Genomic DNA, 18921 nt, shown 5'->3' with positions numbered 1-18921 from the left:
AAACTTTGGATATTGTTGATTAAATATTTGCAGCATGTTTATTGTTGGCAAAGGGAGGCTTAACATAATGTGTAACATTGAATATAAAGCAGTTGGTTGTACAGAATGTCCATTGATGTCATAGTGATGATCTTTAAATGAACTGAAATATGTGAATTAAACAATAATACATTTAAAAAATGATTACCGAACCAGAAACAATACAGAGCAAAGCAATATCTTGGGTAACTGAAACACCTGCAATAAACATAGTTAAGGAAATTGCATATTGTAGTTGCAGTTACAGTTGGCTGTTTTCATGATGAGTGCAAAATAACAGTTTACTTAGTCTAAGTAGCTTTTAGACTTTAGACTTTACCTCAGTTGCTGACATTTTCTATCACTCAAAGAGCATTAGTACTTCTTCCATCACTGAAACTAATTTTGTTTATCGTTCAAATGCTAATAGTACCAAATTAATTTATACTCTTTATTTTCATTAAGTCTTCTTTTTTTCTTTCTAGGTGCTGACAAGGCAAAACCATGACATGATGTTCTCCGGCAGTGTGTTAGTAATTCTTTTGTTGCTGCTGCTGGCGTTTGTCCAGTACTGCTGGCCAGTGATCACCGCTTCACCTCTAAAACCAGGCTTTCCCTTCCTGTTTATGTGGAACGCTCCCACAGAACTCTGTAAGAGTCGTTTTGGCATTGAGCTCGATCTGTCCCACTTCCAAATGGTGAGCAGCACCTTAAAGTCAGCCACCAATCAAAGCGTCTCCATCTTTTATTCTGACCGCTTTGGCATCTTCCCCTCCTTGGACAAGAAATGTGGAAAGCCTTGTGGAGTTGGGCTTCCACAGCAGATGGACTTCCAGGAGCACTGGGAGCTGGCTGAAGAGAACATCATCTACTACATTCCAGAAGATCAGCCTGGGCTGGCCGTACTGGACTTCGAGGAGTGGAGACCACAGTGGATCCGTAACTGGGGTAGCAAAGATGTCTACAGGGAGCAGTCTATAGAGGTCATCATGCAGAAGAATCTGTCTGTGTCATATAAAGAAGCACAAACCTTAGCAGCGATGACATTTGAAGAAGCAGCAAAGAAGTACTTCCTTAAATCCTTGAACCTTGGAAAGAAATTGAGACCATCACGTGGATGGGGTTACTACTTGTACCCTGACTGTTATAACTATGACTACAACAGTAACATGGAGTACTATACTGGAGAATGTCCAGAGCTAGAAAAGCTGAGGAATAATGAGCTGATGTGGCTCTGGAATGAATCCACTGCTCTTTTCCCATCCATCTACTTGGAACTTGTCCTACAGGAATCTCACCAGGCCAAACTCTATGTCCGTCACAGGATCCAGGAGGCCATGAGGGTGACCAAGCTCTCCAACAAGACCTGTGCTGTTCCTGTATATGCATATATACGGCCCTGCTTCAAAGATAGTGATGTCAACTACCTGTCTGAGGTCAGTGGTATGTGTTTAGAGTAGGGGTCATCAACTGTGGCCCTTGATTAGCCAGAGTCAAGCATAATGTGCTCAAACATACCTGTTTCAGTTAAGTATTAGGTTGGGTAGATGTGCTTGAGCAGAAAAGTAGTTTAGTATCTGAAGTAAATGTGATGAAATTCCCTAGTTTTGTTAGTTTCTGGGCCTTGTTTTACATTGTTGCTGACATTGTTTTACTTGTTGAAATTATGTATCAGCACCAAAACCTGTACAACCTATTACATCTGTAATCTATAAAGAGACTGTAGCCTTTATGCCATATATTTATACCATATTTTTGTATTTGTTTTATATTTATTTGTATTTATTTATATCATTATACTTTAGCTCTGCTTGTTCCCCAGTATGACCTGGTTAATACTATAGGAGAAGCTGCTGCTTTAGGAGCTGCTGGAGTCATCTCCTGGGGTGATATGAATATCACAAACTCAGAGGTATTAAATCACCATGCTCTACGATGGCTGACTGTGTTCTTTAGCACACTGTAAATCCATATGTTTAAGTTGTAAACACTTTTGTGAAATCATTTCTTATCACATAATGAGCAAACTGGGGAAAGCTTGACTGCAACATCAAGTAAGGACCAGTGTTAAATATAAGAACACTTATTTTCAGACATAATCAAGTTATCTGAGGTTGCAGTCAGTTCATTCTCAGAGTACCAGCACAACTAAACACTTTGATATGTTTTACATATGGTACACATGATACGTGTCACAGTAATGTGTATAGAGCCTAAATATTTAGATTTAGAATGTATTAACAGTGTTTGGAAAATAAGTTGAATCACAGTAATTATATTTGAGATGCCACTTGCAGTCTTAATGGTTTGTATGATTATTACTTGAAATCAGTCAGTATAAACAGTAGCATTAAAGGGGCTTTCCCTTTACACATGGGAATTTCAAAATTTCTGCATACTTACTGCATTACACAGTCAAGATATAAACAAAGTCAGAGTGTTTTAATATGAGAATGTGCACTGGAGAGAAACTTACAGACTCTGATTTTGTTTACAATTGTGGTGATTGGAACCAGGGGTCAGAGTGTCTGCAATTCAAGTGTATTCAGTTCATTTGCTATCAAAAATGGACAGTGTTACCTTTTTCTGATCATATTTGCTGACCAAAGACAGAGATCAGAGGAACTTTCTCTACTTCTGAAAGTTCCAGGACTAGAGCAACTTCTTTATACCCAGTCACTTTAGCTTGGTTGTTTTTTACTACAGCGAGTCACACTGAAGCAAGCTGAAGTTACAAAGAAGAAGATTTATTTTCGGTTCCATGCATTTAAACTAAACGTAATGTAAAGTCAGTGCCGGCTCTGCCTGTTAAGTGACATATGCAGCTGCTTAGATGCCTGAGTGAGTGGAAAAGAGTCATCACGTTAAAAAAAGAACATACGCATATGTGAGCCAAAAAACTAAGAAGAAAAAGAGAAGATGAGGATAAAAGGCTTAACAATAAAGCTATGCTTTGTTCTTTGTGGCGTTATCCCATTTATTTTGGTTTGTAGTTGGACAACAAGAAGTAGTGAATCTGGGGTCTGTCTACAGAAACAACTTACAACTTTGTGTCCAACTTTGTGTTACTAACAAACACAGATGCATAACATGTTTTACAACAGTGGTTAACGATTTTCTCTGTTAATCCAGGTTTAGATACTCAGACTGTGATTAATCCTCCTTATGAAAGTGTGACGTTTATGACAAACAGCCATTCACATGATATATAAGGAGGAGTCGCAAAGAAGCAACGCCATCGCCATTGCCAACTAAATTTAAAGTTAGCTGGGTAAGCAGGAAATCCTGCATCATGAAGGAAACTGGATTGAGAATGATTAGAAAGTAATCTGTAATTTAAACTGCAATTTAATAGAACAATTTAGGCAGTTATGAATGTATATAATTTAGGTCATTTTTGATAGTCATTGTTATTAATTAGCCTCTAATTTTATAGTACATCAACTAGCAAGATGAGGTCTCCCAGAGGTCTCTTCTGCTTAGGGCCCCCAAAGGGCTAGAGCTGGCCCTGCATGAAGTAAAATAAGTAGAAGGGGAAGAGCCATTGGGGTAAAGCTAGCATCACAGTGAGCAGCAGAGAGAACCAACAAGCAGGCAACAAACCAGCAAATCTGACTATTGGGCCACACGCCCGCACATTTCTTAAAGGAACATGAACCCCAATTTCCCAACAACCGTATTACCTACATGTCTGCTCAACAATTATGAAGTAACTGATTACATGGCGTTTCTTGAATTGACCCAACTTGAGGACACTAGAGTTTACCCAACTCAAATTATTTAGTTGAGTCAAAAAAATTCTCCCAGCTACTGTTTCTAGGTCTGAATCTCAGTTAGATAAACAAAACAGAATTTGTGTTTTTTACTCAATTTTCCCAGTGGCTGGCACTCCTTCCATCGCACAGTCTCATCTGGCATTTTTTCTTCTTGGGCTTCCAGACATGGACAGCTGTGGCATTGCTGGGATTCAAACTCACAATCGACTGATGCTGGAATGAATTATTAGACAGTTGGACCACATGACACTTTGACACTCTTCAAAGTTAAAACAACAAGTATTTTCTACAGTATATTAGATGTTTATGGATGCAAAATCTATACTGTGCAACGGACTAAGCCATCACCCTAACAGGAGACTGTTACTTTGAACCCCAGCAATATCATAGGCATCCATACGTGAGTAGAAAAAAATGTCTAGTAAGACAGTGTAATGGAAAGAGTTCTAGCTAGTGGGGAAAGTGTACTTAAAAAAACAAATCAATTTTATTTACCTAACCTAAAGGAAAACAAAAAAATTAAGAGAACTTTTCACACAATAAAACTTTGAGTTGGGTGAACTCTCGTGTCCCCAGGTTGAGTTAATTCAAGAGAAGACATGTAATCAGTTACTATGTAACATTGAGTCGAGCTGCCCTCTCAATTTTAAGTGTTGAGTTTTTATGTGTAATGTTGACAGTAGTAAAATACTGGGAAATCTCTAACAATGTGTTTACTTTGGGGACATTTGGTACCTCTCTGCCATGACGAATTCAAAAATACAAAAATGTTTTAAACCAAAACCTATTCCGAAACAATGTCTCAGGCTTATGGCAGTGTATTCAGAACAATTTCAAGTAATTGCTTTCTGAGAGGAAGCTTTTAGAATCGTTAAACACTTCAGACATCTGATTCTTATCACCATTACCGTAAACAATTTTGACTTGGCATGTTTCTCTAGAACAGCACATTTCACATCAAAGAACTCTGAATGACTTTGTTTACATCTTTTTACAGTGATTCAATCGTGCAGAAAGTTTGAAAAAATATTTTTTTTAACACAGGCCTCCTGTACAGCTGCAAAACGCCACCTAGAGGAAGTTCTGAACCCTTACATCCTGAATGTCACCACAGCTACGCAGCTTTGTAGTGAAGTCTTGTGCCAGGCTAAAGGCAGGTGTGTGAGGAGGCTCTGGGACAGTGGAGATTATCTTCACTTGTCTCCACACAGGTACCAAATCTACATGGACAATGCAGGGGGGCTCTTCATGAAGGGGCACGTTTCACAGCAGGACATTGACTGGTTTGAGGAGAGGTTTGACTGTGTGTGCTACATGGAAGAGCCTTGTTTTGCACCCCTCACCCTGAATAGATTTTCTGGTTTTGTGTATAATGAAGGGTTGTCTTTGTCACACCTATCGTTGACCCATTTTCAGGCCTCTGTACTGACTGCTGTGTTGATTGTTATAATTTATTAATTCTGTCCAACACTAAGACAGTCATGACACACATGTTGTTAAGCATGTGTTTAGTTTTGGTTCTAGATTCTCAGCATTTTTGTGAAACTTGAATTTAGTTTCTTTTATATTCTTATATATATCCAGTACAATTTTACCAACTTTGTACCAGACGAGTGAAGAATTGCCTCAAAGTTACTTGAAAATAAAATCCCTTTACATAACTTACATTAAAAATCAAGAACAGTATTGCCTTTTCATGTAAAGTTAACATAAACATTTTGGGGATACTAGGGTTTTTTTTAGACAGCAACAACTCCAGTCCACCTAACATGGATGAAGTAATCAATGTATAAAAGCTGGCAGTCTGCACTTCATAAACATTTTATTTAAAATCCGATATGCTGGAGTACACAGCAAAAAATAGTAACAAGTTGACAGGTTGTCACTATCCAGAACGCAGAGCTGTAGCCACATAATCCATAGTTTAGAGAAGCAGACTATTTGCATTAATGAACAGGTTACCTCATAAAGTGGCTACTGAGTGTATAAATATGCTATTAAACTGCAGAATTACCAGATGCAACAGTATGAACCTGCAACACCACTAAAGAGGAATAAGCCTTAAGAGAGACTTTTTTTTACTGTCACAAATAAAAGCAGTAATGCAGCATTTACTGCTGTAATTCTAGTCTTTTTCCATTATTCATGCTATGTGCACAGATATTATTTAAGACCTCATGGCAGATGAAATGAATATATTGGGGCTGCAGGTTGACTGTAGATGGCAGCAAAGCACCCTACTGGCCTTATGTGTTATTTCCATTCCATTCATTATAAGCGTGATCTTCCATGGTCTTTGTTCGAGTGAAATTCAAGTCATTTGCAATTACACTGTTTGTCTCCTCTGGATGAGGTTTTATAATCTAGGTTTCTACACCACACATTCCATTATTACAGAACAAAGAGTTGCTCCTCCAGGCTAGATGTACTGTCTTTGTGAAATATACCTAATGTGGCTGGAATCAGGACCATAGCGTAAAGCAGGACTAGGGGAACTGAGGGCCAGAGTCTAGTCACAGTTTACTGATTTCTCTGTTCTGAAATAGCTGCTAAATCTGGTAATTAACTGTGCAGGAGGGTCAGAGTTCCCCACCACTGGTGTAAAGAATCCAAGAAGGTCATGTTTAAAGTTCAGATTAGGTCAGCTAAGATAGCTTTGGAAAGATTAAGCTAAACCATTGTGGTCAAATGACAAGAAAGACCAGAACCGTGTGTGCATTCTCTGTAATGAAATGCGAGTTTGACATTTATGTCATACCACGACAATAAAGGGCACTATACAGGGTGTTGATTTACGGTTAAACAGACACAAAAATGCCACATTAGCATGAATCTGAACAAAAGACTGCCTAGTGACTGTCTGTGACAGGCATAGTGCTCTTCTCAGTGGAGGGGCCGGCCTACAGCAGCATGACACAAGTGCCTCTGGACACACAAAAGAGAGCTTTTATTAATGAAAAGCCACACATGAACTGTTACAGTGAGTCTATAAAAACACACAAGCACACGTGCAAGATATGTGCTGAGAAAATGGCAAGAGTCTTCAGTCAAATCCTGTAAGACATCAGGAAGGACGATTTTAAGAGTGGTGGTAGATTAATAACAAAGCGCCTGAATACATCAATAGTGTATTCACATGTACTGATGAATCAAACACAATGTAAAGACAGTATTGTTTAAAATGATCAGGGACATTTATAACACCTGTGGTTTCAGGAAAAAATAGCCTTGCAGAACTTTCTAATTCTAATGACTGCATACAACATAAAACAGTATTTAGAATCACTGTCGACTTCACTGTCGTGTTCAATCTCAAGTGGACCTGAATGTGATGAAAATAAGAAGTACAGTTGTGTCTTATATATGTACATGGTTTGTCCTTAGCATTGCTTAAGAATGCATGAGAAGAAATAGTGGCCACAAACATGCAGATGTGAGTAGAGTAACCTTAACACATACTGAAGAAAAAGTGTAACTTCATTGAAATAATGACTCAAGTTCGAGTAAAAGTGCCAAAATTAACTTTAGTTTGCATAAAAAAGTATCAGGCCAAAAGTAAGCGAATTGACTGTAGTGCGTCCAGCATCTATCAGCATAGTAACTGAAGTTTTTTAGGCTCTGTGCATCACTTTTTGGGATCCTTTTGGTCCAAAATAAATTGGTAAAGCTTGAAATGTGATCAACAGCAAAGCAGTGTTGATGCTGAACCCAAAAGAATTAAATTCAACAAAAAAAAGAATTAGTAACCAAGTGTAAACAGTCAAAAGTAGATTACTTTCCTCACAAATATGCTTGAGGTGAAGTTAAGTTTCCCTTAATCTGTCAGAATTGTGCTTGAGTACATGTAAGTGGAAGTGATTTTCTACCCATCTCTGCTTATGTGTGATCCTCAAAGATACGACATTCATGTGATGCTCTTGTTGTTGTTGTGACAGACGTTTGCTTTGATTCCTGTCCTTCAGGAAAAGCCTGCGCCAAAGTGAGTTTCAAGAATATAAGAACTGCATTGAAGTGCAAACTTCAGTGCTGAAGGATAATGCATAGCTTTCTGTATCTGATACATTCATACATAACTGTCAGGGATGGAATTCAGTTTCACCTTGACTGATAATCAAGTCCAAACTGGAAAAGATGATTAACAGAGCAAACAGACTAAACCATAATTGCACATTGCACATGACCCATTTAGAGAACACAGAGCAGATATTGTGCATTGACAGAATGCTTCTTCAGGGTACAGGAAGGGACTTCGTTGTTATAAGAGCTGCTCTCAGATCATATTAATGTTAGTATTAATTCCAGAAATGTGATCCAGTGGTTGTGCTTTTCTTTAATGCTGTAAAAGAAGAGGGTTTTTCTTTATGTCCGATGGTAAAGCCTGTATTCTGAGATGTTTTGGTCAGGGTTATGGATATGACCATAGTTCCCCTTTAGCACTGACCCAGTAACATACATTTTAACCCCCACTTTAAGGACCATCTGTCAGCAACTCACTCTGGCTATAAGCCCTCCTGAACCCACAGTGTGTGTGTGCACATCAGTATGTTTTAGTCATTTCTGGATGAGTAAAATGAGCCTTTGGGGACATCCAACAACTTCTCATGTGTAAGGAAAAAGGGGTTTTAATGTCTATATATTTCATGAGCCATACATCCGACACACACACACACTCACACACACACACACATATATAATATACATAGCACTCAGATGTCATACAAAGATGTTTTGTTTTGTTTTCCATGTTCATATAACACATAAGTAGGTAAGTGTTATAATTGCTCATTGTAGCTGACCATTCACTGAAAAATGTCACTTTGAATTTACATTATTCATGTCTGTTGGTTGCATGTGAATAAAACATCTTACATCAGCACAATTATTGTCTTTCAGTTCACGTCTTTGGGCAAAAACTGTGTTAATGTAACACGTTTTATTCATGTGCAACCAACTGGCACCTTTAAATCATGTATCAAAGCACCATTTTTTCAGTGTTGCATCATAGCTCATGCTAACGGAGCGCAGACCACCAGCATGAAAATGAGTGTATATATATATATATATGTGGGTGCAAGGCTACAACACACACAACCCCAAATGTCCCTCTCTGTCTAAACAAAACATTTTATGAATTATATTATTCATTTTTTCATTTCAATGTTCGATCCATGTACATCAAGGTTCATTCAATATATATCAATGTTCACTCGATATATATCAATGTTCATTCCATATATATCAATGTTCATTCAATATATATCAATGTTCATTTAATATATATCAATGTTCATTCAATATATCTCAGTAGAACAAAGATAGATATATATGGAACAAACATTGATATATATTAAATGAACATTGATATATATGGAATGAACTTTGATATATATTGAATGAACACTGATATATATAATGAACTTTGATATATATGGAATGAACATTGATATATATTAAATGAACATATTAAATGAATATATTATATTAAATATATAATATACACCTGGAGTTTGTTAATGCCCATTTATTGATATACAGTTTTTCTTGGCCATCCTCAACCCTTCAACAGCGACTTTCATTCAATATATATCAATGTTCATTAAATATTTCCTGTTTGGCTTGCCATAATATATATATATATATATATATTATATATATATATATATATATATATATAAAATAAAAAAAAATTGACAATAAAAAGTCAATGATGAAAGTCAATTTTAATCCCCACTTTAAAGAGTGCATTTGATTTGCACTCTTGCCTTGTGATATCATTAATCACTTCAGTCTTTTGTTCCACTCTTGACCCACATACAATCTTGGAAGGCAGAGTCCAGTCTAGTTTGGTGGTTTTCCTGCTCGGACAAATCCGATTCAGCTCATCAGTTTCTTGTAAGCTTTAGTAGGTGTTAAAGCAAGATAACATCAAATTGTGATGAACTCTGGTCCTGTGGAGCACCCTTGCTGCATTCTGTATTGGTTAGTATTAGTGCATTATGGTGAGGTCATGGCTGAAATTAACGAGCAACATATATCTCACGATTAAAGTCTCAGTAAAAATAACTGCAGGGTAGTCATAACTGCAGGATAGGTTCTGTGGAGAGTAGAGTCATAGGACATAAATTGGCTTTATTAGCATGATTTACAGCCAAAATAGCGCTGGCCAGAGGGTGCTCTTTTTCCTGTGTTTAGTACCCTGAATCCCATAGTCCAGCTTATTTTGCTCCAGTGTCATTGTCAGCAAGGGCCTCTCATCAGTGTGACAGTGGCAGTGGCAATGGGTCATCATGAGGTGACTTAGGAGCCTGCCAGCTCCTGCCCACGGCCATATGAGTGAACCTCATGACCTCTGGTCAGTCAGTTGAATTCCTTTAGAAGGAAAGCAATGGCTTAATTTTCCCCATTTTTCAGCATCTCTCAATGTTGCATACATTCTTTAAGGGAATGTTCAAATCATCTGGATTGATGTGATGTGCTGTATCATAAATTATGGAAAAAAAGTTTGATTATCTGCTTTATTAGTAGCAGACCACTTCAGGAAAAAACATCATATTGGCTAGAAAACTTCTTCTGTGTGTCTTCACAAAGCCATAATTAAACTCCATCATGCATGAGTCAATGTTGGCCCAAGGCTCAGGAATGAAAGCTCATTAGCACAGTCCTTGCATGAGCAATAATTATTTAATTCACTTGCCGGTCACAGGCCCAGAAGTAATGACGGCCTGGCGCAGATGAATGCTGTCTGACCCCTCCTCCTCCTCCACCTTCTGCTCACCACCGCCCTGATACTGCTTCAGAGGGGATGTGAGGCAGCTGGTCCGCTCAATACAGAAGAGGGCCTGGAATGTTCCAGAGAGGCTCCATTAGGCACACCAGAGCGGGGTCTTTGTGCGGCCAGGCTCAGCACTGAGGGAGGTGTGGATATCCACAGATATGAAATGCCACTAACAGTTAGAGAGTTCCACAGAGAGTAACAATGACATCAGAGAATAATAGAGAGGCCAGGTGTGCTCAAGAATCTCAACTCTGTTACCAAACATCGTCACATAGGAACTCCATCTTTTTACGTTATTTGAAAACACCAGCTGCCCTTTACATTGTGTAAACACTTCATGATGAATAGACCAGTTTTGAGAAGTGAATGTTTTTTTTAGTCACACTGCAGTCATTAAGAACATTATCCTCCTATAGTTGTTTTAGAGATACAAGATTTTCTTATTGTAGTGACAAAATGCTATGCGTTCACATATAGTATATCATAATAAAGGTAGTCATGATGCAATTTCTGACAGGTTTGTAGCTTAATCTGATATAGTACGAAAAAAACAGGCTTTTTTGTATGCATCATAAATGGTCATATTTTCACAGCAGTTAAATCTTAGGTCAGTCTTCGGTCTTCTATTCCTCACATCCCAAGAACAGACTCTCTTGCTTTAACTCTGACCACTTCACACAGTCCTTTCCCCAGTGAGACAAGGGCAGGAGAAGGAGCATTTCAGGTGATTCTGTGTGTGTATCTTCCAAATGCCCCCAGGAATCAGCAAACCTGCCCATCACTCCATGAAATCATTCACAACAGGAAATAAACTGACCTTTAAAAACCATTTTGAAACCTTTTGAGACTTATTCTGAAGGTTCTTCAGACTGTCTTGCTTTAATGAATTGTGAAAGGATGGATCCATACTAGATATGAGAGAGCAGTCTGTATTAGGTTTGTCTATTAGGTGACCTTCTTTCAAACAAGACTAGGCAAGCTTAGTTTTGCAGGACTGCTGTCGCTTGCATGGCAAGTAATTTTTTGTACACACACACACATATAAACATAAAAAAAAACAATCATTAAGTATTCAGATCTTAGGATTATGTTATGATCTTTTTAACCCCAACTGAAATAGTAATAAGCCAAATATATACATACATTTTTAATAAAATATATAATATCATTCATAGGGTATTTTCTATTGGGAGGTTTCTGTCCCAAACCCTAACCCCTAAATTTCAACTTGTAAAAATAATACTTAGATATTTTTTGTAATTTTTAGATCTTTTAGATTTCTTTCAAAGTGAGGTTGAAAGATTTAGTCTTATCAGGATTTTTCATGTCACTATTGAAACACAAAGACTTCCAGTCCATAGTGAGAGAAAGTATAGTTCTTTTCACATTTGCTTTCTTCTATGCTCTAACCTATGTTGTCTTTTTGTTGTGTCAGCTGTATTGTCTTACAGTTGTGTGCCTTTTGGTGTTTTATCTGTATTGTTCCCCCTGAGGTGAGAACAACCTCACCTTACCCCTGGGGTCTCCCCTGACCCCAGACCCCCTTCCCCTTCTTCCCCAACCTTTTGATTGTCACCTACTTCCCCTCCCTCTTTGCTTCCTCCCCGACCCCCAGTATCTCTACTTAAACTATGTCAGACCATGTATTCATCAGACTGGACTGCAGACTGGACTAGACTAGACTGGTGACCAGACCAGACTGGTGACACACTGATGACCAAGCTGTGCCCGTGCGTAATTGTCTGCATGCACGTGAATAAGACTAGACTTCTGATCCTGCTGATTGACTGTTGATTGACCACGCTGTACCCATACTCTGTATGTGGAAATAAACTCCAGTCAACACCGAAGCTCCAGTCTCCTGACTCTTCTTGCCGAATTTCTAACAATAGCCAGAGCTTTATTTTAGCCACACCCCTGCACTTCAGAGCAGGAAGTGAGGCTGCATCTCTGTCCCTCATGCCCACATGGGGAGCAGTTCAATCCCATTGTTTTGAAGTAAATGTGACCCAAATTCTGAAAAAAAAGTGTGTAACCTTAAGAATTGTCACCACCGAAATCTAGAAATATTGTAGTTTGGTGCCTGTGTCAGGTAAATAAGACTGCTTACACAGCAAGATATAGGATAATTAAAACTGAAGCCAGACACAGCCCAAGCTAAAACTGAAGTAGTGCTGTGTTATTTTACCCATTATTAAGTTATTGTCACTGTAAGGCCCATGATGTATTTCAAGGAATGAGTTTACGCTTTCTTTCATTACTTGTTGAGGGCCACATTTTATAATGTGTAGCGCCACCTGCTGTTTGTCTCAGGCAAAGCTAGTGCATGCATGTTTGAACAATGGACATCAGTCAGTCAGTCGGTCATTCAGTAAGGACATCAACTCTTGTAGTGACTAATAATGGCGATTTACCTTTAGTAACTCTGGTAACTTTGAGATATGGCTAGAAATCTGTCTGGGAAGAAGAGTAGGTGCTGTATGCTGTGTTTTCTTTATCTTTTTTTTTTTTTGGCCTTCATGGGTCAGACTTTGCTCAGTGTGAGGCAGAGCAGTTCAGTTTGGCCAGTCGCTTGATTTCAGTTTCTTTGTGACTACTGAGTTACAAGCCACTGGTGCCTGCTTTGCCACCTCCCACATGCCATAAAAAGGCCCACACAGGACTGTGATTGTTCCCTCTTGACCCCAAGCGCCACAATGACGCAAACAGTTCCCTTTGTACAAATGAGAACTCAGCAAAGTTCTTCCACCATGATTTTTTAGTAAATTAAAGACAATGTTTGGCCACCAGAACAATATTTTGAGAACATTTCAAAGCAATATGAATTGACTTGCATGCATTAGGCTTTCATACTAATTTTGAATATGTCAGTTTTCCATAAAACATGGTGTTATTGTACACTATAACAGTTGAAATCAAATCCAGAGTAGACAGCCCCTGACACGGCTTCAGCAGAATTCTTTCCCACACAGAAACATACACAGAGAGAGTGACACAATGCAGAGATTGTTTATGGTTCCCAGTCAGTGCTGTTATTGTGCTGCAGAATGCTGAGAACTCTGCCTAACATCACCTTCAGGCCCTCAACCAGCATACAGGCAGCAGTTACTTCAACACCAAAATACACATCCATATTAATGTTGTGCAGCTATTCACCTGTATTCTTAAAAATAAAGGTTCCTAAAGAGTTCTTGGCTTTGATGTACAGTTTCAGGAAAACCTTTGAATGGTCCGTATCTTAGACCACCAAATTTCACTGTTTTTTTTTTATATAAAACAGTTTGATGTAATGTGTGAACAGTGTTAAAATTTCAAGATATACCGTTTACTCCCCAGTCCACAAAGTCCATATATGGAAACCAAACCTGTTATGAATTCATTTTTGTGATGTCACAAATACCAATGTAATTACATAAATCCACCTATTCATCCTACAGCAGTTTAGCTCCACCCATTCACACTGAAATTCAGACAGGACTGAATGAGGCACATCACAGAGTGGCCAATCAGAACACAGACCATTTACACATATCAGCCATCAAGACACAGTAACAAAAACAGCCAGTTCACTTCTAAGGGATAAAAAGAGGTCAGAAAATAGTCATGCAAAATGAATTATGATTATCTTGGGTACATAAAACGACACAAACATTATTAGTGGACTCAAGAAAATGTAGAATATGGGCCATTAATTGGTAGAACCTTTAATGCAGTGTTCTATATTAAAGCAAATTTCCCTGCGGGTCTGAAAGTGGACCTGCACACTTATCAAACATGAATCACAACAGGTAAAAACATTAGCTACGACTTTCATTTCCCATACTGAACCTGCAGTGTTATAGTACTAATCTAAGTTCCCTAAAAAACATTCAGTTGATGGTTGTTTAAAGGACCATTTTGTGAATGATATGTGTGAGTGTGAAGAACCTTTTTAAAATTTAAAGAACCTCTGCATAATTAAATGGCCCATATTCCACATTTTTCTGACCAGTGACCAAGCTTCTACCCATTCAGCACCACTAAAAACAACCTGGACAGTTGTGACTCATATGTTTGATTGGTGTGCAGTGCACTCCAGACCCACGTGACATATTATTTAATAGAGAACATTTACTGTCAGTCTGCTCTGCTGATCTGACATTTAATCGTGGTGTATAGGTGCCTCCTCTGGCACAGGTGACAGTAGTTTTCTTTAAGCTTTGACACTAAGAAAGAGGTTTGGGGTGGTCAGGGCTTCCAATCCAATTTACTCAGTTGTGAAGGTGGATTGCTACATTAAAGCATGCAAAATGACAGCATATTTGATGTTGAGAGAGAAAAAATTCATCTTCCAGCTACAAAAATAAACCAAGGGCAGTCACTGACACATAAACCCTAAGTCTGGATCAGTGTGATTTTGGGGGATACCAGCCTTTTGATTAGTTCAGGTTGTTTTTCATGGTGCCGAGTGGTCCAGTGACCGGACAACCGGAAGATTTGGTCGCTGGTGAGAGCGCCAGCCGGTAGAGTTATACCCAGTTTCATTACTAAAGAACAAAAGAGCAGTTCCTGTGAGAGGAAAGGTTCTTTCTGCTGTGTGTAATAGCTATAGCAACTGCTCTCATTGCTCCCTGTGCTGATTTTAAGCCTTTCTATTTTACTGAAATAGCTTCAATTCAGTATTTCCAGTTTGTCCTAAAAGTTGTTTGAGGTGGACAGAAAGAGAAGAGTAGTTTATTAATCTTTCTTTCTTAACACTGTTTGATTGCATCATACAGCTAGTGGGCATTAAATCCCACAGTGTCCAATACTCTGCTGAAAACATCACTGAAAGGATGGAGAGTGAAATATGTGAGATGATTTCATGGACAACAGGAGTGTATGAGTCAATGTTAATATGAATAGGTTTTAAATTAGAAACATTTGTTACTGAGACCAATTACTGAAGATAAATCAAGGCTTTTCACAAATTAATTACTAATGAAGCATACATTATTGAGAGGAGTAGATGAATCACAGCTATTACTGAGTTTTATTAAAATGTGGATTGCACAGTTGCTAGAGACAGTAGCATCAGGCCTTCAATCAATAATTTGGTAAACAATAAAAGTTACACAATTTTCTCCATATACCAAATGGAATGATTAGTTCAGAAAAGCCCATGTTTGGTGTCTATAGTTGGCTTTTTTATTTTTGCGCTTTGTACTGTTTGGTGTTAAAATGGACGGGGAAAATTCACACTTCAATATGCTCCTGCTATTGTTTTTAGAAAAGTGATGCACTTTTATAGATAACAGTGTGTCATACAGTGTCAGAAACCACATAAGCAAGTCAATCTGTATTACAATTTACACCATTTGAAGCAAGTGTGTGATGAAGACGTGCAGTTTTCATGATGCTAATTGGCCTATGTAAGTCTCTGTTACTCGCTATCTATACAAATCTTGTAGCTACAGTGCCAAACAAAGGAAGTGACCTTTGCACATAAAAAATGCCTTACATATCTTGGCTGATTGACTACGATCAGGGCAAGGGAAAAAGTGTGTAAATGTGATTTTTTGCCATACATTTGCTTTAAGGAATCACTTCCATCAAATGGATGCAGATTTTACTCCAGACTGCTGATGTATAAAATACTGTTTCGCTACAAATATGTTTAACATTTGAGGGTGAAACCAAATTTCAAAGTTATATTTTGAATATTGTAGAATGAGATAGAGTCTGCTGCTTATTCTGAAGGTCCACTCAGTTGTAGCAATACCATACTGTGGCCTTGGCTGAGAATCTGCTGCTTTCTCACAGGAAGCCAAGAACAGCTGGCCACGTTCCTCTCCCCCTGCTGTTGAACAGTGTACAAGGTGACAAGGTGCAGCTTAAAAAATGAAAATAAATGAAAGATAATTCAAAGCATTGTCCTTCAAAAGCAAGCCTGGATGTTTCTTAAGTATGTCAAGTTTAAATCCCGATTCTAAACATTACTGAAAAATATTCCTAGCTAATCTCACACAGCGTAGCCAAAGGAAATAGCTATTTTTAATTCAACAATATTTATGCTGTGGTGTCCCTATATTTCTAATGGCCTTAGACACTGTATTAAGCCGTGGTAAGATTGTCCTGTCTGGGGCAATGATAAATGTTTCTTATAATTAAAATCATCAATCTGATAGAGGATTTGGCTCACCATGAACCCCCTATGTCAGCATAAGTGTTCTTTAAAAATGGCTGAACCCATCAACTCCAATATGTCTGAACACAATTTCCAACTGCCAGAAAGGTATGCATAAATTATAGCATTGTCTCAGTGAATAGTCAGTGCACACAAATGACATTGTAAAGGGGCGTGCCTTTGCGTGAGGGGTGTTCTTTTGTTTAGTGGTATTTGAATATTGAGATAGCTCAATTAAGCCCATCAAAGGGCGTTTGATGAAAGTATAAACATTCACAAAGCGTCTTTCATGCATTCATTAGAAAGAGAAAGGAAAAAAAACTGGCAGCACCAAGAGTTCTACCGTACCCGTTCACAGACGAAGTATGAAGAAGCAGCCACATTGTGCATACAGTGTGTGTGAAACAATAAGCGAGCCCCTCACCATGAAGGGGAGAGTTCTCAGTGCTTTCAAACTCATTAAGGCATTCAAGCGTTCATCACAGGCAGTGACCTAGAAATGAGGAACAATCCCACAAAGACAAACACAAGACAATACACTCTCTATCCGGTCAGGATGGAATCCACTCAAATCAGATATTTCAGATTATACAGCACACTGAGACTGGACAGCCATGATGAGTATGCAGCTCACTGGCGCTCATAACTGATGAACAGGCGCTGGGTGACCACCTATAGTTATTTCTCATTTGCATATCTGATGGGAAGGCCCTGTTCTCTGAAGGCCTAATGATTTCCTATGAAATAAAAATTACATGTCTGACATTCTTAATCTGTTTTTATTTATTATAACCATTATGTTTGTTGTATTTAAACTCTGAAAGTATTTCAGTACTCATTCAAACACTACAGCTGTAGCCAAAATACGAACTGTGATTAGAACAAAACAGAAGCTAGAAAATTGAATTATTGGCTAATTACTTTTCCTTATTTACAGTTTATGAAACCATACCCAACTGTAATTACATAACAGATTCCAAATAATGTTCCACTGACCTAACAACTCCAGTAGTGGAAAATAATGGCAAAGAGAGCTTTTCACTGATTAATTATTACATTACATGTACCATCTAATAGGGCTGTTGTTAATCTGAGTTGATGAATCATGCATCAAAAAGGTATGTGGGTTTAAATGATACTGCAAGCATTAAAATGCTAGAAAATGTCTTCAGTGGACACTGACAAAATGCCTTAGGATCACAGAGACAAGACTGAATCTCATATAACCACTGAAGGTAAATGTAGAGCACTCCTGATCAATTAGTGAGCAGTTTGTGTTATTGGTGTATTCTATTCTGTGCAATTATACATCTTCAAGCATTGCAAACCAAATGCATTGTCTGAGTTGTTTGCTACATGCTTCTCTATAAACTGGTGTTGCCATGACAGTATCTTTTGTTCCCTATAGTGAGAGATAATTACCTGTTTAGCACAGTTCCATCAATGTATGTCACTGTTAGTCTGAAGGGAATCTACAGCACCATGCGGTTTCATTATTCAAACAGCCCAAAGGCATCATTGGGCTGCACAACAAAGGCTGTCAGCAAGCTTACAGTACACAGCTCTCATCACTCTATACCAGGGTTTCTTAATCCTGCTCCTGTGCAACCACCGCCCTGCACAGTTTCAAGTATTTACTGCTCCAGCACATCTGATCCAACTCATCAAGGGCTTTATAATCAATTGAAGAGCCGGATAAAGTGTGCTAAAACTGTGCAGGGCAGTGTGTCCCCAGCAGTGGGGTTAAGAAACACGCTTTGTATCATGAGGCATTATGGTTCGATATACAGACCATAACCAGATAATCAGAAAACAGAATGAACAGACTTTGCAGTTATCCCCTGAACAAATTGTACCAGCATGAGTTGTTCATCCAGCAAGCCTAAGCAGAGCTGCCTGAAAAGTCAAACTGAAAAGAAGTCAAACGGTTCCTCTGAGGCAAACATCCTGAGTACAGACTGTAATTACCCAACTCCAGCTGTCCAGTTCACCAAAAAAGGCTTCCTACATCTTTCCTCACACTGCCAAGCTCCTTATACATGGCTGCCAGTGACATCACACAGACCTTTTCATTATGGATGTCTGATGTTGCTCTGGCAACCAGCTTAAGACAATAGCCTCTGTGTGCACTCGCTAAATACTGTATGCTGTTGATGTCACGCAGGCCAGTTGACCAACGCCTTCACCAAGAGTGAATCTTCCAGCCT

The 18921-nt window shown here is 38.5% G+C and overlaps 1 protein-coding gene across 1 annotated transcript; it reads left to right on the top strand.

The window, feature by feature from the left end:
• Window positions 1-527: 527 nt before the first annotated feature.
• Window positions 528-5252, top strand: LOC118812718 (hyaluronidase-5-like). Its single transcript, XM_036577827.1, has 3 exons — window positions 528-1454; window positions 1841-1930; window positions 4839-5252. The coding sequence occupies exons 1-3, from the start codon at window positions 528-530 to the stop codon at window positions 5250-5252; spliced, it is 1431 nt and encodes a 476-aa protein (XP_036433720.1).
• Window positions 5253-18921: the final 13669 nt, after the last annotated feature.

The sequence above is a fragment of the Colossoma macropomum genome, unplaced genomic scaffold, assembly GCF_904425465.1.
Source record: "Colossoma macropomum unplaced genomic scaffold, Colossoma_macropomum, whole genome shotgun sequence".
Classification (NCBI taxonomy): domain Eukaryota; kingdom Metazoa; phylum Chordata; class Actinopteri; order Characiformes; family Serrasalmidae; genus Colossoma; species Colossoma macropomum.
The sequence above is the reverse complement of the archived record's forward strand: the minus strand, read 5'-3'. Positions and strand labels throughout refer to the sequence as shown.

Coding starts and splice junctions, on each gene's coding strand:
- LOC118812718 (XM_036577827.1), top strand. CDS start 528: ATGATGTTCTCCGGCAGTGTGTTAGTAATTCTTTTGTTGCTGCTGCTG. Junction 1,455..1,840: donor ATGTCAACTACCTGTCTGAG/GTCAGTGGTATG, acceptor CTTGTTCCCCAG/TATGACCTGGTTAATACTAT. Junction 1,931..4,838: donor TGAATATCACAAACTCAGAG/GTATTAAATCAC, acceptor TTTTTAACACAG/GCCTCCTGTACAGCTGCAAA.